The 26,889-nt window shown below is 37.2% G+C and overlaps 1 protein-coding gene across 2 annotated transcripts in view; it reads left to right on the top strand.

Moving 5' to 3' along the window:
• Positions 1–204: 204 nt before the first annotated feature.
• The window catches only part of Mob2 (MOB kinase activator 2), a 64,969-nt gene continuing 38,284 nt past the window's right edge, over positions 205–26,889 (top strand). Inside the window, exon 1 of one of the 2 annotated variants that reach the window (XM_069132346.1) lies at positions 205–643. In XM_069132346.1, coding sequence (XP_068988447.1) covers positions 639–643 — 5 coding nt within the window. In that variant the 5' untranslated portion in view covers positions 205–638. Of the gene's footprint in view, positions 644–12,667; positions 13,109–26,889 lie in introns of those variants that run through there. The other variant, XM_069132344.1, reaches the window with a different exon arrangement.

The raw sequence follows: 26,889 nt of genomic DNA, 5'->3' as shown, positions 1-26,889 counted from the left end.
TGGGAACTAGTATAACTACGCGAGTATTATTGATTACTAGTGAGACCTGGCTACTTGTGATGTTACCGACTCGAAATGTTTTACCATCTGCCTATCTCATAGCGAAAGGTTGTGTCGGGAACTATTCGTAAGCCAGTAGGCACGATAGGTACTACCCTCTGCAGTCAGGTATTAAAACGGGGGTGTGCGATTGAATTGGTTTTCCGACGTCGGCTGATCAGCTGTGCGGTTTAAGTTGGACTTTCCCCTTGTGGTGTGGTGTCGTGCACATTCAGACTTGCGTTCGATTGGCATAGATACGTCGGATCCGTGTATCGAGGATAGAATCGGAACGGTGTCATAAATACAGGGACGAAGTACGCGCTGGCGGTGATAAATCGGTAGTATTTTCTGGTGAAGGGGGGCAAGTGAGGCATGACGGGAACAGGTGACAATAGAGCTTCGCCATGTTAGATTTGACGAGATCACGAAACGTGCGCCGCTGCTGCTGCTGCTGCTGCTGCTGGTGTTAGTGGAGAGAGAGAGAATTTATTTTGTTTTCTCGACTCTCGTGCTACTTTCCTCAGCGGTGATCCAACTGAAAATCATCCAAGCTGGATAGGTTACCCGAGTATCTCCGCGATACCGTGGACTGGTTTATGGGGTAAGTGTTTTCGAGCGAAATTTTCACGTTCGGTCAACGATTTTCTCGATAACTCGAGAATCACCGGAGCCACGGAATAAAAGGTTAACCTCGACGTTCATTGATGGCCTAACCTCCCCGTCGAGGTTGACGCTCTCTCGCTCCGATTTGTACTCCGTTGCACGTTTAATAATCGTCTTGTCGTTTCCTTTTTTCTGAGAGAAAGTGAACTCTGCAATTTTTCTTTTTATCGTTTCATCGTGTCTCGCGTTTCTATGCATGATACTATCCAAAATTTCGTTCGGGAAAATAACGCGTGGATAGAACGCCGTCGTTCGACCGCACAGTGTCTCCTCGTTCTGCTCGCCGTCGCTTTATATTCACGAAAATCGCTGACAGTGCCGATGACAGCGTCAATTATATTGTTCTTAGTCAGGTTACAAAGATCGTCAGAATTCAGGATATTGATATTTTTATGTAAAAATGCGGTTTTAAGTGGCGACGTTAAAAATGTCCGTATGTGTTTGTCAAACGCTGACAATTCACGTTACGTTTATTGGATTTCTTATTTTTACCCTTTTATCGCGATACGTAAGAGAGTAACATGCACCAACTTATGAGAATTACGTAAACGTGAATTGCATGACATCCAAGGAAAAAAAGCTGAAAAACATGAAACGAATAACATTTTTGTACGCAAAATCCATTAAACTTGACCGTGTCTGCAAATCTACTTACATTATCTTATTATTGTATTTCATTTTCTGCTGATGATACGCGTGACGTGTGCATTGTACCTGGTCGATATTTTCAAAAATGTTTTATCAGCGTTCAAGAAGTGTGTTATTTAGAATAGAGTATAGAGTAGTTAAAACCGCAAAATAAGGTAGCTTTAGGTCTTTTCAATTTTAGGTTATTGTCTGTGTTAGCCATCCGTAGAAAATATCGAAATGATTTTATCTATTTTGTAAATTCAGAAACGGCGATGTGTCACGTTGTTACTGCGTTGTTACTACCTTTTTCCTCTTTAATTATATCGTGACACGTGTGAGTATTATGCTTGTGTCGTGATGATACCGTTCTGTATTGGTGTCTGACGTATACCTAAGTTCATCCTCCAAGTAAAGTACGTAGTTTTCAAGTAATATAGCATACTCATTGTGTCCATAGTATAGATTTCCTATATTATCATTCTGATTGTTGCATTAATGAAAACTCGAAACATAAACGATTCTGAGTGCCGTATTTTGCCATAAAATTGATACTTCAAGTTCCTTCGAAAAGGAAAATTTATTTCAATGTTACCAACTTAAGAAATATCGATATATATATTTGAACGAATGAAAAACACTCGATCATGACGAATCACTTGAATGTTCGAATCTTTTAGAATTACTTTATCAAATGTTCACGATACGAAAGTGCAGGCATATCGCTGTCGCGACGATAAAATTATCACGCGCCACTACCTTTTGCGATTTCTGCGTACGAATCATCGCTAAAGGAAAAAAGCACGATGTTGATAATTCGTGATATCGTCGAGTATGTGCAATGGATGACCGGTTGTACAATGAATATCGGCATCGGCGCGCTAATTTCACGCGTCGACAGCGCGCAAAGCGACTGTTAGCCATAGAAACGAGTCGTGAAATAGCGAACTGTGATATTCAAAATCGCATACGTGCGAATTACTCTTCTTTTTCGTCCCGCCAGGTGGACTCGAAGACGTAGAATAGGGCGTCGACTCACGTGAGCTGATTTTCTCAGTGACGAGGTCGCTTTTAATGGTTTGCGGTTCATTTCATTCTTTTTTTTTTTTCTTCTCTTTTCCGTTTCCGTGCAACCGTTGTAGTGTGGTTGAAAACGTATGATTTTATCAGGGCTTACAATGGAAGCGAACAAAAAACAAAGGGGGGAACCAGAGACAGAGTACGTACAGATAGCGCTGTTCGTTTCAATTAGGTGCGCCGTTATTTTTGTGAACGCGACCCCGAACGTTAATTTATCGTCTTATGGAAATGATTTGCCCTGAGCTTCGATCACTGCAGTGTACGTATCATGTAAAAATATAACGTGCTACTTTTAGCCTATTGATACTTGTGGAAACGCGTATCTTTTATTGTTAATGGAACCTTTCTGTAAGTTATCGAGCTTGTGGATTATATATATGTATACAGTGGCCCGGTAGAAATAGAACGATTGATTAACGAGATTATATTGTATATTCCGGGTGATCGATAGAAAGCTTAAGAAAATTTTTTGGGATAATTGTTCTGTTGAAGAACTAAATATTTATTTATCTTGAAGGTCTATTTCTAAACTATTTCTACACTATTATAAACTGTTTACTTGTTTGAAGGTTAGTTTTTCGAAATTTCAAGATTAGATATATCTTTTGCGACGAAAACATGTCGAACAGCATATAATTACTAAATTCCATTACGTTTGTAGCAAAGATAGTAAAATTATTATATATTGTACAATTGTATAATTTATATACTAAAAGTATGTGGATTTTATGTAGAGAAAAGATATGTATTTCTAATAATGCAAATATGCAACTTCGACTGGATCACTGTATATATATATACATATGTATATTCTAATCCAATTTCTACCATTATATATTAAAGATTATAATATTCATAATAAACACCTACATATATTCTTTCACAAATACACATTCACTGGAAGCCATATTGAAATTTGCTCGGTATCACATAATGTACAGTCGGCGCACTGCATTTAATCAAAAGTTTCTTATTATTTTTCAAATATAAAGACATAAAACAGTAATGTTGGAATTGAGATTTTCTTGCTGATCGTGTGGAACAAAAGTAGAATTTCTAAAAAATTTATTGTACGTAATGTACGTATATGAATTATTTAATAAAAAATCGCGTATGATCTTAAAAACAACATTGTAGTTGACATAAAGGATAACATTCATAAATGATTATACACTTGATTTTGCTATTTTATAAATAACCTACTTATGCAAAAAATCACATTACAAAGTAATTTACGATTAATTATCTATTAAAGAGATTTTTAATCGATAAAATTTTGCGGAAAATATTCCTAAAGAAATATATTAGATGTGTAGGAGGTATCGATAGTTATACGACGTATCGCCGTTAACAATGCTTCCATATTAATGCTTTGTTAGCTGTGTAACGTGAAATAAATTATATTTATACCTGTAACTTATATTTATATAATGCATTTCAACAGCAATATATAACCATTTATTTATTAGAAAAACGAGTTCGAACGTGTAACGTTTCCCTTAAAGATGGTTGAATTTATAAACTTATAAAGTGGCCAAAATAAATTTCGTCGTTTTTTTAGAGAAACATGTAGCGAAGAAACATGAGTAAAATCTACACATAATATAGTATCTTTTAAATATTAAATATTCTGATGCCTAATAGAATTCCATTCTTATCTTAATCTCAATTTCAATCCTGACTTTTAGCTACTTGACATTTTTTCAATACTTTAGTTTAATTGATCCCACAAGTTCTATAGGGGGTTTAGCTTGGTTGATTGAAGAGTTGAGCGTTAAACTTTAGGACAATTGCATAATAAATATTCTTTCGTTATTTAAGTTTTTCCATTAAGCTCATTATCTCGATTGAACTTAGTTGTGTTTTACGTTTCTACTTTATGTCTACTTTTGAACAGATTTTCTTTTAAAAGGTTCAAAAATTACTTCTTATCTGAGATATCCATCGGTGAATACCAGTTCACCAACACCAACACTCGAGATATATCCCCATACCGTTACAGAACCTGCTCCCTGTTTCAAAGTTTAGTTTTATTAAACTTTTAGTTCTCGTGGTGCTTCGTTTGCTCTTCATCGCCCTATGCTTTTTCTGTCCGAACCAAAAATGCCATGTTTGCTTTCATCCGCAAAAACAATATCCTTCCTTTGCGATAAACCCTTTAGAATATGTCACTTTTTTTATTTCTTATCTACTTTGTTTGTGTATAGTATTATTCGAAATACGCTAACATAATATTCGTTTGTTTTCCAAGTACTTCAAGTATTATTTCATGAAAGATCTTCGAAGCAAGAGCTATGAAAAATTGGGAAGCAAATTTTTTTCAATAGTTTTCTCTTTATCAATTTTTCCATTTCATCTTCAATTTCATATTTATAAACGTTCTGTTTGTTCCGTTTATTCGACGTATATTTCTTATATCTTTCGACAACATCTACTACTTGTTTATACCTCTCCTCATCCCTTAACAATTTTCCAGTTTTACAATAACTTTTACCCTTTCCTTTATAATAAATTACAAACTACTTTTTATCAAAACTGAGACTCTTTTCTATTCGTAACACGTTAAACTTGCGTTATTAATGCTTCAAAGTATACCTTTATACTGACCTAGAATTATATTGCAGCAGCTCATATTCGTAACGAATACGAACAGCGCGTCAGTTTCTTAGAGAAGATAGATCGCAGAATGTAAGCATTCGAATATCATTTTTACGTGATATTTTTTTTTTAATTTCAAATCTATCATACGAATAATTATTATTGTTAAAAGGAGGCGCAATTTAATTTTATCTTTATGATATTCTATTTGTTGAACAAATAAGCAATTAAATAAATTGAATATTAATTGAACGTAATCTTTTTCACAAAGTCTTTAAGAAAAAAGTAACAAATTTTTCACAACCTGATTATTAATCTTCCTTTTCCTTTCTTTATTTTCTTTTTTCTTTTTTTGAGTATCTTACGTTTCTTGAAACGTCCTGTTATTACATAAACAAACGATTATATTATCAATTTCAATTTCTGTCCGGTTCGTTATTATTATACGACTTTGCTATATCTCTAGCACCAACTGTACGTGTTTACCATACTCCCAAAGCATTTGGATAGGACAGACTGTGTGCTGCGCGCGACGAGCATCACGGAAAGTGAGCGAGAACACCGTAGACCGTAGTGTGGTTGCTGGCTTGAAACCGAGCGGACCGATGAGTCACGCCGTTGTTTCGCGCCGCGATCAGCTTCCTCGGTGAATCACGCGGCGAGTTTGCTCGCCAAAACGGAGACACCGTAGCGTAGTGCTTCCTCGAGACGTCGTAACGTGCAACAATTTTTAAATACCATGGCAATTTTAGATTTCTGTTTAAAATTCCATGAAATTGTTGCCACACGGATCGTTGTCTCTCACATACGATGAAACTTTTAACAAATTTTAGCACGCAGTATTTGCATCCAATAATCGAATTTATAAACTTTTATCTCAACAACTTTAAAATCGTCTTATTATTCCGTAAAAGATAAAATAAAAATTAACTGGTATATTATTCCATACTTTCGTTAGAATTATATGCGAAATACGATTTTACTTAAACACGAATTTTATTATTTAAAAATACGTTTTGATATCGAAGAGAACATTTGAACGTTGTTCGAAATATATGACTAGAGATTTAGAAAAATCTATGCATTTCTTTTACAAAGACTATTCCTCTTAAGCAACATTTTCTTCCGAAGAAAATAATAACAGCAACTCGTCTATAGATATAAGTTACATTTTCTTCACTTTTAACATCGATTTCACGTTATCCAGCCTTTATTTTTAACATCATCCCTAGTAAGGGTTATAAAAATATCGCTTTAAATATTCGACTTGTTTCTTCACGAATCGTTCTACCCAGTATAATATCTTTTACATATTTCATAAAAGTTAGATCATTCAGAATTAACAATTCTATTTATAAATGGGCGGCGAACAAATTAGGCTCGGGTTGTTGAACGGTTCGCGAACGTGCTCGGAACGTAAAGTACCGCAATGTATATTGTATTCTTTAAATAAATCCGTGCCGGAACGTGTGTGTATAGACCGCGCAGATAAAACGGTTTTATCAACCACTTCGACGATAACATAGCTTTGGCGAACGCGTACGCGTTGTTGACGGATCCGCAAACAAACTTATCGCGTGATATCGTCTTATGCGACGTGCCTCTGACAAAGAGATCCTTTCTACCTTCGCGCTACATATATTCAGCTTCGTGTTCCACGTTCTACGTGCAAGCTAAACGAACGTTAGAATTCATCATCTTTAACGTTGCAATATTTTACCGTGGTAAATGGTTAAATTGGAGCACATGGTAGAGATGTTAGAAACGGAAGTTATGCATCCTGGTTGATCAAGGTCGCCATTTTATACCTTGTACCGTTTTGTGCGCATTATGGGAGCTATGTTACGATTTGCTAATTAGTACTTGCTCAACCGCTAAATACATATTCTGTACGATTTATCTCTTTCGTAGTCTCGAAGAGTCATCAAATAATTCCGATGTTATGTTGATTTTCCCAAGGCTGCCACAAATCAACGCTTTCCTCGAATAAGAAGTAGAGTCTCGACTGCTACCGTCTTTGTAAAAGTTGCTGATCTCATTTGCCGTCAATATTTCGTTTTATCCGTGGCTATTTAACATTGGAAAGTCGCTTCCGATCGATATCAATTCTCGATTTAAGAAAGAGCAAACAAAAGGTCGCATTCTGCATATCTTCGTTATAAATTATTCTTTAAATTCACATTGAATGATGCAAGTGCCTCGTTAATTATATCAATAGCTAACCGCTTCGTGTTTCTGTAGACTGATCAATACCTTTTTTTCGATGCTCGCAAATGGAAAGTGCTAATAATTTTCTTCTTCGAGCATCGTTCTTGAGATTAAGCTACAGACGCAGAACGCCGGAGAAAGTTTCTACTAGGTAAACAAAATAAACTGATATATTCTCGTCGACTATTACTATCATATTGCCGATCGCTTATTTTTAGATGGAAATATGTAGATTAGTCGATAATTGCTGCAATAATCGCTAATTACGCTACTATATTCAGACATTATTATAAAAGTATAAGTATAGGATACGAGTAAAAACATGAGATCCATTAGTTTCAGCAACGTTTATTGGTGAAAGTGATATTAGCATTCCTCATTTTTATCACTCCTTCCAAAGGATATTAACTCCTTACATGAACAGTTCATGTCGTGACTGTAATTTCAATATTTTTCAATATGCTGCTACGGGCTCCAATTTCAACCAGCGTGTACACGCGTAAAGATACGTTTTCTTAAACGAAAAGATATTTCATGGAGAATTTATTGAAATAAAAAGGTAGAATTTCATAATTGCCAATATATTGGCCAATGTTCCACGAAAGATAGGAAATAAAAAAGATAAAAGAATTAGAAGAATCGTATCGTAAAAAGCTGCCATATAAAATTATGTATCGTTTTGAGATACAGTACACGCGATTAAACTTTTGTACATATTACAATCGGGTATCGTGTGTACGAATTTGAACGTTTTCTTTGATAATTTAGATTAGTTGTGACAATTCATAGCAGCGAGTGTCTTAGTTCTTACAAAAGGAATTGTACGTGAAACGTTCGAGTGGAACGTGTTTCGCGAAATGTGTTAAAGCGTTAATGCACAAAGAGGAAGAAACAAAAAGCGGCAGGTATCGTCGGTTCATCTTAATCCTGCAACAGACAGCGCTCCCCTAGGACGAATTGAGAGCACGTAACGGGGGACTGAGTGTCTGTCACATTTACGTGACATTCATCGGTGCTCTCGTTATCCTGCCGTTCATTTTTCACGGTAATGTCGTCGGACGTTTGTTGGCAGCGACACTTGTGAATGGATAAATGTCGTGTGATTCACGGCCAGACACAAGCTCAAGTAATTGACACTGCTGAAAGTCCAGGATCTGCTCCTTTAAACTCCTAGCTATGTGTTTCCATGTTTCGATATGTGTCGTAATGAAATTTTCTCGCAATTTTCACCGGTCTTTAATCTTTCGAGGCATCCTGGAACGTATCGAATCTTTGCTTCGAAAACGTTACGAAGCAACAATATTTCGTTAATATACTATTTTGTAAATTTATTGACGTTCTTTATTTCTTTCATTCGTTACAGATATTTTAAGGAAATATGCACATAAAATCTTTGTAATTCTATATCATAATTAGAAAAACATGATTCGTTAGACTAAACTCTTGCTTCGCGTCTCTGACGCTTTAAATTCTAATAGATTAATTGTCAGAAATTCTCATTCTGTCCTCTCGGTCTGGTTCAAACACTAACTTGGTTCAGTCAACAAAAATTCTATCACTTCCGTTGTGATGTGGTGAAAACGAGTAAATATCAGACGATGACGTTGCGTAATGTTTGCCGCAAACTCAATTAGATTCTTGCCTTTATACGGAATCGAAATAAAAAGATTCGATTTAAGCTGCCCGCAGCAGACGGATTACATAATCCTCGAAATCGATATTAACCGTCCGCTATATCTTGCGTTTCTTTTGGTTTTGTAAATTTAGCAGATTGGATACATATTTTAGATACAAGCACACACTGATACGTGTAAAGGGAGAGAGAACGTCGAGCTTGTAAGTCAGGGAAAATCTAGTAATTGATATGATTTCGAGGTGAAAGATTTCTTATCAGCATTGAGTAAACAATTTAACAAAATATCAATCATTTGTACTCTACGGTTAATACAAAGTTAATTATAATTTTTCAAACAGCAACATCCAAAAATATCTATTTCACACATTCAACAGTAGTAGAACTATTTCTTGCTCGTCTTTCAAGTCGCGAAAGAAATTGTCACGAATACACGTCAATACGCGAGCGTGACTTTATCATCGCGATATATCGATATTTATCCCGTTGCTGGGAACGGAATAACCGAATTGGCCCCGGACGGTGCGTTTTGCCGGTTTCGCCCTATCGATACGCCTCTCTTTCACCTTTCACTCTCTGCCAGCATGTTCATCGATGCCGCCGCGACGCCGCAACGGTTTCACGTAATTCATTTGCTGAAATTTTCATCGATAACCGATATGTACCGTGAACTATATCTACTCTTTTCTATTTTTCCTATCTTTCTATCTTTTTTTCTTCCGTCATTCGGAACGAACCACTTTTTACAAGTTCTTTTCGCCCGACCATTTTTCAGTGCATTTTTTAGTGCATTTTTTTTTTAGTGCATTTTTTCGGCATGGATTTTGTACGGATTTCGGTTAAATTGCAACCTTAATCTTTCTTTTCATTGAATCCTTTTACGTCCTTTCCGGAAATTCTTTTTTGTAACCATGTTTTGTATTTAACCTACTGCGCGCCGAAATTATATTTTTCAAGGATCTTTAAAATTTCTGTCTTTGCTCACTTCTCATGTATTGCTGTTAAATCTGCATAAACAACATCTGTGTAAATAACAGCACTAAAAAATGAAATAATGTCTTGTGATCCCGATATTATTCATGATAAAAATGTGTATATACGAGCAACGCAACAAATGTTCGATGTAAACGTAAACTCGTGCCGTGTCGGAATTCCTTTTTCGCGTAAGTGGCAGACGAGCATAAAACACTTAGAGAAAAGTGGCCTCTTCTGGGCAAAAATCGTGCTTCTACATGGACAACGCATGGAATGCTTGAAGAGGATGCGCGCATCGTCTACGCCAAAATCGCGTTACTAGGCGTGCTACACTTACAGGGTAGATATTTTTTACGGTGTTCTCGACGATTTTTCAACGGACACTTTCGTCAACGATGCTTTGCTCGAAGTTACCTTTCCTTTATGATTATTATCATAGTAAAAGCAAAGAACAAAAGAGAAGAAATGAAAATTATGTTTGCTCGTTCTATTAAAATATAAGATATATCCTCTGTTTATTACGCCAGCTGAATATTTCTGACATGCATCGTAGGTTCAATTCACGATGAAATTAAAGATACTTGCGTGGTATATATCGTCGTATATGTATTATGCAAATGCTACATAACCAGTATGGAAGTGGTCTTTCAAATAACGTGTAACAAAAATTTCACCTATCCTCTGGCTGAATACTCACAAATTACAAGCTTGAAAACACGTCAATCTGAGAAATATACTAGCTGCTGCTCAATGAAGCATTGATGCCGTGAAACTAGGGACGAAAAGATATTTTTTGTAGTCTGTGTATTCTAGTTTCGAAGCTAATAAATATTTATATTTATTAAAATATAATTTGACTTATACAGTAATTAAAATATATTTCATGAATATGTTTGCTAGACCGCTAAATTTTAAAACCGATATTTCTTTCTCGAAAACAGTCTTTTGCATCTTTTCCAAACAGTTTTTCTCTTCATAAAACTACCTTAATTTATATTCATATCATAGCAGGGTGTTGCGAAACGTAATATCACGCATCTACTGGCCTTAACCTTTCGTATTTTGCAAGACACGTGAACCAGTAAGAAGACACATGAACCAGTTGCACCCACTTCTTCCCGCAAAAGGTGTATCGACTATTGACAATGCACAAACATCCCTTTTCGTAAGCGTAAGAACACGTTAGTTCATTAGGAAATTACTGAAAGGATACTTATCTTATTTGGTACCTTAGATCGTAAAAAATAATACTTTTGTCCCTAACATATAATTTTTAACTTTCTATATATTCTAAATATTTTATTTTCACGTTTCATTGCACCAAAGATTAAAATTTAGTTTTAAGATCTAAAACCTGTTTTCACAAGAAGGCATTCTTCTTATTCAAATTTTATTTGTCTGAAAAAATGGATACGACGCACAACAAGAGAACGACAAGAGATCGAAAATACAGTCTGCGTCATTTATCACAAAGCAAAATCCCTTGGAGTTGGCCGTGTCCCGAGTATCCGTAGACATGTATCCCTCTCACCATCGCCTTCCTCCGTTCCTCGACCTCATCTTCGTGGAATCGGCCCGTTCGTTCCACCATCATCGTCCGTCCGCTGCATCACTCGCGACCCTGAAGAACAGGTACGCACGCTGCCGTGCCGCGCCGTACGGATGTTGAGGAGAAAGAACTTGTCCGGTTTCGCCGACTGCTAGCCTCTCCCGTAATTACATTACAACGAAAGGCGGAAACAGCCAAACGTCCACGCGTGTATATAATACATCTATGCGAAATAACGATAAAAAAGTTGAAAAGTGCGACAAAGACGAATATATAGTGTACGAACAGGGGGGAAGCCCTTTTGTGCCAAGCTTTTCCTCACCCCACTCCTCTCTAAAACACTCTTACACAAAGATATTTCACATCTATATATTCCTGCATCCTCTTACACAAAGATATTTCACGTCTATATATTCCTACATCTTCTTTCTGTTTCATCGGTAATGCACGCCCATGCGCTGTCTTCTTTCCGTCATTCTTTCCAAAGTGTTATATGTTGTACGTAGATCTAACATGGAATACTCTTTAGTTTCGATTTTGCTACGTTTCGGCGACGCTCGCATCAAGTTGTTTGTTCACGTATTGTATGCGTCATCGGTGGCGTAAGACGAATACCAGATTAAACAGGCCATGGTGTTTTCTCAGTTCGTTGTCTACGTAGACTGGAATAATAATCGAAGCGCCAAAGATCCAGGTTAAATACCCTAATATAACATGTCTGCTTTGTTCTAAAGCATCGATCAAGGACTATTTATGCATACAATCGCTCATGATTGCACCAGTAAACAAAATTCCGCAGTCACTCGTGGATGAGAGCTTTAAGGGCTCTGCACATGATACGATGATCACATAAATTTGATATGCGTATACAAATAGTCTTCATTGATAGAAGTTTGTGAATGAAACAACAAAGGATGAATCCGCGATCTAATAGGCCACGGAAATATGGAACGCATGTAACTGTTCGTTATAAACAATAACAAAACGGAACTAATTAATATTTATGAAGGTATTGTACATGTTACGTTGCTATTGTGTTACAGAATTACATAGAGGTACGATGGGCGAAAGTATGCACGATATGGCGGTGTCGATAATCTGATCAATTTGCCAAATGTTGGAGCAGTGTGTGTAGACCTTTATACTTCTTCATTTTTTCCCTTTATTCGCTGCTTTTTTCGCATGCCCCACCACTTTATAGTCTTACCCCCTCTCCGAGACTTGTCTTCTCCCACTGCCAAGTCGACCGTGAGTCGCTTTCTCCGTTTATCGTAGCGTGGCGGCCGATAGCCGATAGCGGTAGCTGGTACCTGGCGAACGCCTGGAGAACGGCGACGTCAGTCTGTGCTTCGTTGCTCGTTGAATCCGTACGCGTCTCGATCACCGTATCGGTCGTCGCGTCTCCTGTTTACACTTCTCCCCTCTTCCTTTCTCCTCGCACTTCATTCACCTTACCTTCCATGTTCCGTTTCCCTCCTGGTCCAATTAGTTTATTTTGGTTTTGATTTTGACCGTTACCTTTCGTTGGTCTCGCTCGTTCAAACCGTTTCGGCGTTTCAATTTTCTTACCCCGCTGCTGGTAAGAGTACAGCTGGTGTGTCGTGCCTTGTTCGTCAAGCGTTCAGTGTAATTGGCTCGATGTTTGGTTCGGGAAACAGGAAGGTGCTCAAATACTCGGCCATCGACACGTCCTTGTCCATGGACGTTGAGGACACCGTCACGTGCTTCTGCAGGTTAGTCTTTTCTTTGAGCGCATGCGTGCCACTCGACCGGCTAGGATCTACAAGATCCCTACGAACACAGCGATCCTTCACCTAACCGCGAACTGGGATTCCATCTGGCTCCGCCGGGAGAGCTGTGAATGTTTCAAGGAAATCTCAAGCGTTTGTTTTCTCCTGCGAGTACGAGCGAGACAGGAATTGATGATACAGCGATGGCCAGTTAACACGGCAATACTGTATTCTGTGCGAACTAACTTTCTCTGACGCCGATCGTGGCTGAAGATGTCGTTTGGAGAGCAGTCGAGTTCGTTGAATCGAGTCGAACAGGATACAGAACTGGAAGATTCTATTGTTGTGCGATTTGGGTGGGCTGGCAGCATTATAGTCAGACGCTTTTGGGATAGCTTGCGGAATGTAAATGTGATTCGAGGTTAAGTGAATGGAGTTAGAGAGCTCTTTTGTCGTAGTTTTTGGAGAATTGTATGTTCAGGGGGTCAGAATCGTTCTGTGGCGAATTCATGAGAATACATATGATATATGTTGCTTTGGAGTCGCGGTTCGAACGTAATTGAGAGCAATTATTCGAATTGAAAGGAGCAGTTGGAAATTCAATAAGTACGACCAAGTGTTCGCGAATTTTGTAGAATTTTTTTATTGCCACGTACTCACCGTGCGCTTATTGTTACCGTGTAAGATGTTTAAACAGTGAGATATTTGAAGAAGCAGATAAGTTTTAATATGTTTAGTTGGCTGGCAGTCTTTAAGCGTTTTTTTAAAGATTATGCTATTCAGCATACTCCAACCATATTATGCTATTTATTTATAAAAAGAATTAGTAACGATAAATTTATGAATAACACGTTATGTATATATAGTTTTATTAGCTATGTAACACTTGCGTTAGAAAATGTCTTATGTATAGACATCTCCATATTAAGCAATAAATCTCTACTTAGTTAAAAGATAATATTTTCAAACTCACAACCCAGTTAGTCTTTAATATAAAGAACGATTGTTTTATTCGTTTTAAGATATATCTTACCCATCTGCGCGCATAGATCGTTTCTACTAAAATCAATGTTTGTTGAGTTACTCAAACAATTACAGTTGCGTGTTTTACCTTGAGTATCGGTCTAGTTAAATGCAAAATGCAAACAGTTAAGAAAATTTTGTGAATAACGAAGTTCAATTTAACAGTTGGATTGCACAGTGTTTGAGAAATTTGTAAATATTTTCGTAGCGACCTTCGTTTGATAAGAATGAGAGGAATCTCGTTATTTACGAAGTTGATGGCATTTTTTTTTTATCGGGATTCAGCTATTTCTACGTTTCTAGGAATTTAGAGCAAGATGATATTCTCGGTTGATCGATCGATAAAACTTCGATAAAGCATAAAAAGGTTATTCTAGTTTCTCGAGAAGTTGTTTTTTTATCATGCAACACGGGTAATCGTAAACTTTAAATTAACAGAGTGTCTGAGAGCGTAAATAATTTGTTTATTAATTAAACGTAGAGTAAAAGATTGTTCGAGAAGATGTTGCTATCAAAGCCAGAAAAAATATTATGACTTACCATCTTTCTTCCTTCTTATCTTTTTCCTTCAGCACAAATACGGTAAATTGCCTCTTATTTAAATGACAAAACTGCCGATAATTTAATCCTGAAATTCTCTTTTATTCCAAGAGAAGGTTGACATTTAAATGGACGTTAAATAATGTTGACGAATAATGTTAACGAGTACCAGGAAACGTTCTTTGTATCCTTTATATAGGTATCCTATAATTCTTTAACTGAGGATATAGGGAAATTTTTCAATTTCATAATTCTGAATATTTAATGTTATAAATGTAAATAACATACAGATGTTTTCTTGGCTTTCTCCGAGTTATTTTACAAACGCATTGATGGAAGAATATAAAACGTGTCGTCAGAAAACCAGAGATTAAGATAGACTATCACCATCGCAAGAATTATTCTTGCCTGTGTGACCTTCTTAATGAAAGTAAGAAATAATAAAAAGCAAATCTTCACGATTACTGTTGTAATCCGGAAATACGTGTATGATATTAGCAAAGATTAAACAGATAGCAATAAACGAATGTTTAAATTGTATACATACAGCATCCAGATGATAATGAACAAGTAAAAATCGTCCATTTATCAAGCATTTGCGTTTAGATGCCTCTACGTTTAATCAGCAAATATCGCGTATCATTCACATTCGTTCGTTTAACTTCCAAATTCGAGATAAATGTAATCACCCAGGCAAAGAAATATTATATAGGTATCAAATATGCAATAAAATTGCAGAAGATTTGTATCGGTTTCTTGTTATAAAATATGTCATTAAATATTTTATTAGATTCGTATGATACTGCGTCATAAATAGAAATCACGAACGCTTTATCAGTATGGTGTGCTTGCAACTAGTAAGACGCATTACAACACTTCTAATGTAAATAGCATCGCGATTAGTTAGTGCAGTTTTCGTCACGTAGACCTACAGAGTCTACTGTTTGCTAGAATTGTACAGTTTGTACAATTTGTAACTTTTTTATGGAAGTTCACTCGTACATCCTCGATTAACAGATTTCTATGATGCAAAAGTAACAGGCACAGCCACTGTAGAGGAGCTAAAACTTCTTGATCGTTGGAGATCCGTTGGCATTCGCTGGCGTCTCGAGAATTGTTTGAACGGCATAATAACGAGCAAGCGAGCGAGAGATCGCTTTTGACACGTCAGCCGGGGCTGAGACAATGTGCAAACAATCGCCGAAGGAATTAACAGCCTTATCGAAGCACGATAATGAGGTTACGAGAAAAGAGTATTGAAAATTGTCATGATCGAGTTTCTTGATAACTACGTTAGGATGATAATTTGCACGATGCTCGCTTCTCAAGAATTGTTGTTTCGGTTGCGAAGGTCCAGGTAACATTGAATAGCGTTGAATTGCGTGTGTTTTTTAAGCGAGTTGCACTGCTCGCAGGTTGCAGTTTCGTTAACTGTTTGGCGGAAAGATAGTGGGAAGTGGATGACTCAGTCTGGACGATATTATAGGAGAATTTGCATATGAAAATTGTGAAACATTTTTAGATGGCGAAGAATCGCTGATTTATTTGTAACGAAAAGATTCAAACGATTGACATTTCACGGGGTTATGAAGTTTTCAAATTAAATTGGAAACTCGTTGAAGCGAATTGCGACGTAAATTATTCGTATCAGGCATGCAGTTGCATCGTATGAATCGAATTAAAAATAGTTCCGAACCGAGACGTATATTTAATTGAGACAAACCGGATATACTTTAACCAAATTCGCAGCTGTTCGGTTTAATTCAGTTCGGTTGGCGAGCATTATTTTTAGATTCGCCTGTGAAATATTTAATTCGAGAAACGGGCCGAAGTTTCCTGAAACACGACGATTAATCGTGTAGGAAACAGAGTTGCAAAATGAAAGTTATTTAGGTACAAAAGGAGTATAGGAATATGAGCTATAATTTTCGTCCTATTTTATCATCGTATTTAATGATTATTTATACGTAATAAGGCACGACGCTTTTAATAGAAATTATGAAAAATATATGTCTTAAACAAAGAATGTATATATATGCTGTGACGTATAAATTCTAATCGCTTGAACTTAAAAATAGAATTTTGTTTCGTAAAACGTACCGTATTTCATGAGTAGATTTCTTTGAAAACCTACAAGTATACATACATGCATACACATAATGAGATGAATTGCGATCGATTTGTATCGAGAAGGAATAACGAAGAGTAACGTATCCAAGAGATGTCTTTCGTGAAATTCATTGGAAAATTCATCAGCTATCCGATCATTCAACCGTATCAAATATTGCTGCTTAATCGACCGATAATTATCCGTTCTTCCACATGAGGCTTTTTAAAAAATGCAGAGTTTCGAAAAGATTAATAATAAGCTTCTTTTTAAGAAGAATCTACGGATCAAGAAATATAACAAATTACATTAATATTAAACTATATCCAAAATAAGCAATGCAAGTGATATTTGTGACATATATTTTTTTTAATTTAATTAGAAACTCAACAGTCGGTCGATTATTGTAGAGGTTTCGCGATAAACATTAACTTTCAATTCAAGTCCGTTCTAAAACCCTGAGAACGAGAAAAAAGATGTGCAGAATTCAAATCGAAAACCTTGGTGAATATAGGATACCTTTCTTGCGCGTTATTTCCATAAAATTAACATGATTTGTAGACACAAAGAATGCAGTATGTTAACGGAAACTTATCGAGGAAAAATAACGTTAAATGTATTCATAAACGTAATATATCCTTGAAAAATGTTAGAACTGTGTAGTTCATCAAAATGCACTAGTCATTGTAGTTTAATCAAATAATACTTATTTACTGTTTTTCACGCTGGAAAAGCAGTGCAAATAGTGAAATAAATTTTTCAACAACTAATTGTATATTAGAAGAACTTATTTCATTAAAATTATCGAACTCGATATCCATAGTTAACGACCGTTGCTCAATCCGATACTTGAAACGAATCGAGTTGAATCGAAGATTGACGGACATGTGGAAATTCTAATTCGATCGCGATGAAACGACAATCATCGCGACCGCAACAGGACTCTCGGTTTATCCTTCCTATTCATTCGGTTTATTTTTTCACTCTTGATGACTTCAGTTGGCCAAGGTCGTTCTTCGATCGTTCGCGTTTCCCGGAAGAGCATGTGTTTCGCGCGCGCCTCGACGTGTACTCGTGATTTACAGACGCACATATTGCACGAAATATGATGCAATCCGCGACTCGCTGATTTTCCTCTGTTTTAATTTTTCCTTATAATTCTGACGCGATATTTGCTTCGCAATATATCTCGTTTAAGAGAATATTATGCATATGTTATACACAGAAATGTTCAGAAATCGATCGACTTCCATATTATGTTTAACGTCTCGCTGACCAGCTAGTCAGAATTTCAAAATTTCTTACTTTTTAAACGTTCAAATATGCAGATAGGAATACTTGTAGCGAACTACAAATTTCTCAATTAATAAACATACAACGCCGGTAAATTTGTAATACATGATACATAAAAACAAGGATGACGAATGACGTATCAAGATATATTACATGACGTGTTACACGGAGAACATTGCCAAATTGGTTGGCACTGAAGCAGATTCTCCAGCATTCTACACCGAATCCAGTTGGCACTTTGAATTTAACGGATTAACCTGTTTGCCCTGAAAAACAGGTCCTGGACAACACATACTACTGGCCAACCCTTTTCATGAAAAAACTTGGACACGTTATTGATACATCAATAACGTACCGTTACAGCGGAGAAAAAACGCATATTCAAACATTCAAACCATTCGAATAATATTTTAAACCGTTTCACGAAGTAGACCGACGATCGAACCATATCGCAATAGTCACTGAAATCTATCTCTGCGAATTGCGCAAATGCCAGCACTGATATTGATCACAGGAATTAGAAACTATGCGTAGTAAAAGTTGAGATACCAGCGAAATTAAAAGTTGAGATATCGGCGTGGCTATTAAGGAAATTAAAAGAACCGACTGGATAACATATCGTTTTAACCAGAATTGATAATTAACGTGTAATAATAATTGCGATCGAGCTGTAACTTTGAAGAGTTGGAGAAATTTGAAAAAAGGAAGGGAAGAATGTTCTATTCGGGTTTTGTTAAAGGACTCGCATCGATAAGACTACCTTGTTATTAAACACCGTGATAAGGGAAGTCATGTCGGAAGTTGTACGTATTTATCGGAATTGATTGGTGGATGTAGTACTCGCGAGAAAGTGTCGTCGTGTCGGCAGACCTCTGGTGGCAGAATAGGGAATGTACCTACACGATAGTCGAAAGAATTTTCAGAGATAGAATGTTCCTATTTTTATTGACCTTTTTTCTTTGCAGATTAGAAAAGTAATGTGTTCGAAATTTGATAAAACTGAGAAAGCAGAATTAGATTATACTTACGATTGTTAGGTATATAGGAATATTTGAATTTCAAGCGTAAGTAGAATTTGCAGAAAATCGATGGTCACATTCATGTTCGTATAAATCGTAAATTGCAAGAAAATGAGGGTTGCGATATGTAAATTCGAAACATAAACGGAATTCACAAAGAACCGATTTTCGCGTCTATGTAAATTAGTAAAGTTAGATGGGGACGGTAATCGTGTGAGCATCAGCTGAGAAACAAATTTTGAAGTCACGAATGTATAAATTCTGACCGTGAACGTTTACAAACGAATTAGTCTTTCGATTCTTGTAAATCAATATTTATAGGACGAAAACCACGTTGAAGGTCAGGTCGCAGACTACGATGAAAATCTTCCATTACTGGTAGATCTTTTGGTCGTGTGGTTGTTTTCCAGGGAAAATATATAGACCAGAGCTGGGTAATTTGCTATGGTTATTATCTTTTACCTTCTTTCTTCGTCTTATTTTCTGCAACACAAATTACAATGAATTTTTCTCGTTACATTTACCGTTAATTTGATAAACAGAGCTCTGGAGATATCGAAATTTTAGTGTAAAATTTGGAAATTAGCAAGCCCTAGCAATTTTGGATTTACAAATTTTGAATCACCGAGATTTCAGTCATACGTGTTTTTAAATCTTTTAATCTTGACAATTTTATATTTCATATGTTTGAGCGCCCAACTAATTCCGTTATCCACAGTGTGAAATAATATAGGATTGGATGAGAACTACGTCGGAGATCAAACCAAAGACAAAGGTAAAGCTGAGCCATTACCATCGAAACGCTGGCAAGCGATTCTCAGAACGCAGAGTGGCATTATTGTCCAGTCGCTTATAGGGCCTCTCCAAGAAAAGAGTATTCGCTCACGCCTCGTTTATGTCCCCTGCTATTCGCAAGGATATGCTTCTTACAAAGCTAGAAACGCTCGAACCCGTTTGTGTCGTTGGACCGAGGCAGAAAATTCTTGGTTGCTCGTATCGTACCGGAGACGCGCCTTAAAAACGGATCCATGCGGCCCAGACGGATTGAAAACATTAAAATGTAACAGTCGTAAGATTCTTTGTGTTCGTGTGTTAGTGACGCGAAGGATTTTAGAAATTGATTGCATACTGCTATTAAGTGGAACGTTAATTTCTACAGAACGATGAATAACACAAATGCTTATGTAGATATGTGTTTACTTTTCACACTTTGTGTCTTCTCCTTTGAGATTTTTCTATACGGACGAGGTATTTTGCTAATCGACTTTCATCTCGAATCTTACCTCCAACAACGATGAACAACAGTTTATCACAGTTTTCTTAAAATAATTCTATTTCTACTACTATTTTACTTCTAACGCTTAACGCTATTCAACATTGGCCAATTCTTTTCGGTGATTTCTCAAACGGTTAAAAAATTGTATATACGCCAGCTTATCTCTACTTGCGAGCGTTTGACATAATAATTTCGCGGATATGTGACGTGTCCACTCGAAGCACACGACCGTGGTATGTGCGAACGATCGAGGGAGCGAATATACGTACATACGTACATACCGGTGTTTTGAAACTTCCGTCATGAACGACCATGCATTGCTGCGGTTCCCTTCCGCGTTGTTTTATGCTTCATGTGCCGATTTATTCCCTCTCTTTCCTTTATTTTACGAAATACAACCTTAGCAAGGACCATTCGACGATAGGTACGGAGAACTTTTAAAGGATGGAATTTTGTGAATGTTAAAATTGCCGAGGAGAAGGAACGAGGGAAACGGGGTGAAGCTTTGTCGGAATTTATAGATTGCGACAGAGTAGTGGGATGTATCGAAGTGAATATCGTTTGAAGATTAAGATTCTTCTGGTAGAATTTTTCTGTTTTGTATCGGAATTATCGAAATTAAAATATCTCTCTTCCAAACTGAAGATCTTTCTGCAGAAAAGCATCGATCCATACGTTAAAAGACATATGATTCTATTAAAAGAAAAAAGAAAACAAATTTTTTCTTCGTACATTCTGTACGCATTCACGTAGAAAAAAAGAACGCGGTCAGCGACTATTAAGTCATTGATTTAAATAAAAATGACTTAACAAAGCTCGAGATTTAACCAAAGCCAACAAACTACGGTACAGAAGTTCAATTTCATCTTTCAAGATCCTCTGCATCCGTCACTTGGTAAATTTCATCGTCTTCGTTTCATCAATTTAATTCTGTCGCAAACTCGGACGAACAGTCTGGACGTGGAATAATAAAACGTGTATCGAACGTCGCATCGACGCCGCTCGTTGTCATCCAGTTTCTTCCGGAACTTGGTATGCGACATAGGCATTAAGGTTAAGTCAATGTTTGATCACCGTGAAACCGTGCTTGTTGAAACGTCGCTAGTCCGTGTCCGTAACAGGGGGATCGAAGCCAAAATTAATATGCGACACCGCGGTTTCAAATCCAAATTTCAATGCAGAATGCGCGGCGAAATTGAATTCTACCCCTAGGGGAATAATTGGTGGACCAATATTGACCCGTATGTTCCATGGATAAAAGTTTCTCACCCACTTTTGACCACAGGGAAATCCTGTACTGTAATTGCAGAAGATAACTTAGCGATAACCTTCCAAACGCTTTGCTTTATAGAAGAAATATCGTATGCTATTTATCGTATGCATTATCTTTTGAATTCGCTAGTGAAATACCTTATACGTCAATTTCTTTTTGTATAATTATGATAATTCGAATTGTACGGTTTACTATAATGGAGAAATAATTCCAATATTTAAATCGCGGATATTTACTGGAAGAGAAAGAAAGGTAGGTTCAGATTTCATATTAAAATATGTTAACACTTGTTACTACAAATATTAATTGACTACGAATTTATAGCACATTTAAAAAAGTGATTTGGTTTTCATTGATTTTATCAGTTTACTCACATTACTGGAGTTCTTGCTACCTTCTTATTTCAGCGCCCCTTCAGTTAATAAAGCTCGATGGTTCTATTTGATTGGTCTAACGAGGCAGAATATCGCGTCCATCTTAACGTAGAACCTCGAAGGGTTAAAGCTTGAATAGATGAGACTCACCGCTTTATAGATATCTTGATCAACCGTGAACACACATATCGCATCATACGACTAATTGCATCTGTTAGATGGGCGACGGTGTCTCGACATAGAGAAATCACGGTTTCCCCACGGTGACCTTGATCGTCCTTAACACGCAAAGGTCGCATATATCGCTGTTTGCGTGGCCTAGTTTCGTCCGATCTTCCGCGTGTTTCTAACGGGCACGATCGTTTTCTCTGGTTATTTCCTCGATTACCAACAAATCGATCACTTTCGAATCGATCGCCATTAAAACGCAGTCGTCCCGAAGGAATTTCAGTGTCGCGTTCGTTCTTTGACCGACTATCGACCCTGACATCGCATCTTCTACTCGCTCGAAACCGAGAAATATGAGATCACGTTGGAACGAAAAGACGTGTCTGCGTCGACCTTGCAGAAATGAACTGTAGAGACACTTTCCGACTTTGAATTTTGCGTTGGAAGACAATAGACAATAGATAAATGGATAGAGGTTGATAGAATGAACGGAGTGTTCCACAAATACGTTTATTATTTTACATAATAGTAGGAAATTATTTCCGCGCTAATTTTTACTACGTATTTTCAAGAATTGATATTTAAGAAAGAAGAATAGAAAATGTAATCATCTTTGGAATATTCCCTCTCATCTTCGCCGGAAGAGTCGAATGAAACGGGAAAGCTTCGTGTATTTCGCTTAATTAAGTGCATTGTCTATCTGGGAAATTTAATTTTAGCCAGCAGCGAGTAACTTACACTCACCTTTACGGTTTCTTCGGTCCTGAAAACGCCAGGTCCGCCCCCGTGCGAATCCTCACATTTTTTCATACAGACCAGACAACCATCCCGGGAAATACTTCGGGAAATCTTAACGCCGCTTGAAAAGCGTCTTCCAAGACTTTATTGTTTACATTCTTGTCTTTTGTCCTTCCACCAATTCTGTTTCGTTCCAACTTCGGGACACGTGACCGTCACAATTGACCGACAATAACAGGAAGAGTATGCGAATTCGCTACTCTTGACGATCCATTCTTTACGACAAATAAAGGTCGAATTTCGTTTCAAAATATACTGTACTAATTTATACGTATAGCGAAACAAGAAAATATACAATACGAAGGAACAAAGCTTCGAATTTTCTTTTTCCGCTTCATTACGTACTACGAACTTATCAAATAGGTAGACAGCAATGAAAGATTATATTTCACTACGATAAATCCGTCTGTTCCCATTCGCCAATGATTCTTTCACGACGAATTTTCCGCTAAATTCTCATCTCGGAAATCCTTGAATTGCGTTATAGCCAGAAAGAACCCTTCGCCATTCTGCGTTTTTCCCTTGAAACGAAACAGACCCGGAATATCAAAGAACGATCTTTCCATTCTCCGTCCATTAAGCAGTTACTTTGATGTTTCCATCGAATCGATACAGGACAATATTCGACGGTATACACGTTCAAATCGCGTCCCTGTTACGATAGACAAACCCACTTTCGTTCGAGAGATCCTTCTTTTCCCTCTTTATCTATCGAGTAAGGACTCTACGATCGCTTCTTCCTCTTGGTACAAATAGAGACGTAACATTCGTAAGAGAATCCTTTCGAGACGTCCCGCATGTGTTCCTCAGGACGAAAAATGGCGAAACGTGAGCCGATTAATGGACTTCCGGTCTTCCTGAGGAAAAGAAGCCTTTCACGAGCGCTGCCAGGACACGAAACGGTGTACATACTTACATATAGCGCCATTTAGGTCATCTTACGATCAACTTTGCATTTTACCATGAAGAAGGAATGTTACTAAAATTAACAATACGTCGACATACCTCCGGAATTCTGATCCTTAAGAAAGTGTCAAGTGTAACTATTGTTACAATAGTTTCGAACGAGTCGAAGAAAAAAGCGTGTAACAATAGATTGAAGCTAAAGAACACGATGATTGAATGTAATGTAACGTGACAGTTGTTTTTGATTCTGATTGACGATGGATTTTTACTGGTCCTTAATATCTACGAGCATTTGAATGTGCCAACGAGAATTAAGTCGACGATTATTTATTTCGATAGGCAGTTGCTCTACGAGTCCGTAGTTGTGAAGGATCCAGTGATGAAAGACAGATCAGAAAGTACAGAAAGTAGAATTTTACAAGGCCATTTTTCGATATCTTCGAAGCGGAGACTTCTGTAATTTAATGAAATATACGATCACTTAATTATCGACAGATAATTATTAGTTATGGATAATTATATCATAAATGACAGAACGTATTTAGTTCATTTAATTTCTAGTTAATTATTTACACGAGCTTGTACATGACGTTGACATATTGCATTGAAATTTGCACATATCGTTTAAAGTGAATTCGTGTCCCTGCATGCAAATGAACATTGAACATCAGAAAGAGCATCCTTAATGTTGCTAACACCTCTATCGATGTTTATCATCAGTTTGCTCGTCTCTGTCAAGCTTCGCTATTTAAATACATCGGCGATATTATGCAGCTCCATTGAAGGACGTCTAGGATAGGAAAAATACAAATACATATATGCATTACGTTGTATCACGCGCTCATTCTCACATGGATTCTGTCACTGTTTTATTCCCTCATAAATAAATAAATAATTTCATGTATATAAATCAAAAAAACCACCGTCTACAACACATATTCCGTGAAATCGTATTATGTAACTGCTGTTCAGACGAGACAGCTGCGGCAAAGGGGTTAAAGGAGCGAGCACATTACATATGTACCCTTCATCTTGCGCAGAAATCGTGGAGATGACCTATTTTACCAGCGTGCTTACTTTTCCACCATCATTGTTTATTTTTCCACTTCAGTTTCTGACTTTTCCGCTCTAATTCTTGATTCGCATACCAAATATCTCTCTTCCTCGATTTCCATTCTTACGTTTCATTATTCTCTGCTTGATCCTTGCAATTTCCCAAGAACTCAATCGTTCGTTCTCTCTGCAACCCCATCGACGCATCCTGCTCCATATAAACAACTTACCCTACGGAATTCCAGCCGCTCATCCAGTTTCACCATCCGCATTTCATGTATACATATATGTACTTCTCACCATGTTTACGGAACCGCGTCATCGGACGAAACTACGCCCCATACATAGGAACACTCACAGTCATAAGTCAGTGTAATAAATTTGTACGTCTATAAATCATACGAATGTCTGCTGTAATTTGGAATAAAATATTTATCAAGATAGATGTTTTTCACGCACTAAGAGAATGAAAATAGCGCAATTAGAAAGGGGAATTTACAGTACAGAGTAGAATTTAACTTTATAGTGTCGTTTCTATATTTTTTTTTTTTTTTTTTTTTTTGAAAATTTTATCCTCTATCCTTAATTCTGTAAATGAGAAGAGAAGTGAAATTTTATGTATAATCAAAGCCGTAGATAATACTAAAGCAAATTTGCTGCTCGTCCTAAATCAATTTTCGCTAAAATTACTGCTTCCAAAGTTATCGAAGCGATTACAGTTATATAGAACATCCTGTGCAAGGTATATATCGGCTTGGTTTCATAGCTTCCACATAAATTGACCGTATAATACAGCGACTTATGGCCGGGAGTGTACATAGAAAAGGGGAGTTTCTGGTTCACACCGGAAAATGGCGTAGGGACAGTTAATGGCCGCTGGGCCACGAAGCGAAGGAAGAGCGAGTAAACAAACGTAGGAAAAGTTGATGGCGAGAAACAGCGACTGGTCGACGTGCACGGCCGCCTCTCGGGCGCCGTTTCCGTCCATCGATCGCATCCTTCGCGTAATCCTGTCGAGCGTGAGCGGAGGCGAACACCGCCGCCGGAGGCTGCTGCAACCAATCCGCGCGCGACATTCCTCCTCGTCTTCGTGGCGCTCGCGCGCACCAGGAAGCGCCCGATTGTCCGGATAATTACGTAGTTAAAAGCTCCGCTTGTTTTCGCCTTCGACTTCCGTGTACGGTCATCGTACTTGTTCCTTTTTATTTGGAGGTGGTGCTGATTATAGGGAGGAGAAGAGTTACTTGTGCGTCAGGGTGATTTATATTCGAGCTAGGGGTTCTTAACTGTTCATGGAGCCATGATTACGTACTAAATGAAAGATAATTTGTTCCCTGGTGCAAATATATTTTAATCACAGTCAATTTACACATCGTGGTGGATCTACCTACGTAGAACTATCTACCTCTTCTTCCGTTTATTCTACGAGCATATTTTTTATGATATCGTGGGATTATTAAAATTTCTATTACTCGTGTACTATGTCAAATGTGTGTATGTGTGTGTCTGTGTATGCGTGTGTCGAAAAATCGTTTGTCAGATAATATATTGGGTTAGCAACTAAGTGATTGCGGATTTTGTCAATACCACCTAATGACAAAATCCGCAATCACTTAGTTGCTAACCCAATAGGATAAAACTACCAAAATGATGGCACTCCTTCCGTCACTCGCCTTTAACCAATCGAGTCTGAAATTAATTAAAACCGCACCTAAATGGTTCACGACTCGTTTCCCTTGACAATTCCAATGTCATAGTTCATTCGAATTAAAGAGTCCCCAGTGACCTTCCGATAACTTGTTCTACTTTTCTGCGACTCCGTTACGAGAAACTTGAAGTACTTCGATTAATTTAAAACTGCTACAACTGAAAAATAACAAATAAACGACAGGTAAAATTAATCGACTCAGGTGTTTTTTATCTTTTTCTTTGGCAATTTAAAGGCTCGATATAG

This window comes from Bombus flavifrons, chromosome 2 (assembly GCF_040668555.2).
Source record: "Bombus flavifrons isolate JBK064 chromosome 2, iyBomFlav1_principal, whole genome shotgun sequence".
Classification (NCBI taxonomy): Eukaryota; Metazoa; Arthropoda; class Insecta; order Hymenoptera; family Apidae; genus Bombus; species Bombus flavifrons.
This window is presented reverse-complemented; position numbering and strand designations above follow the sequence as displayed.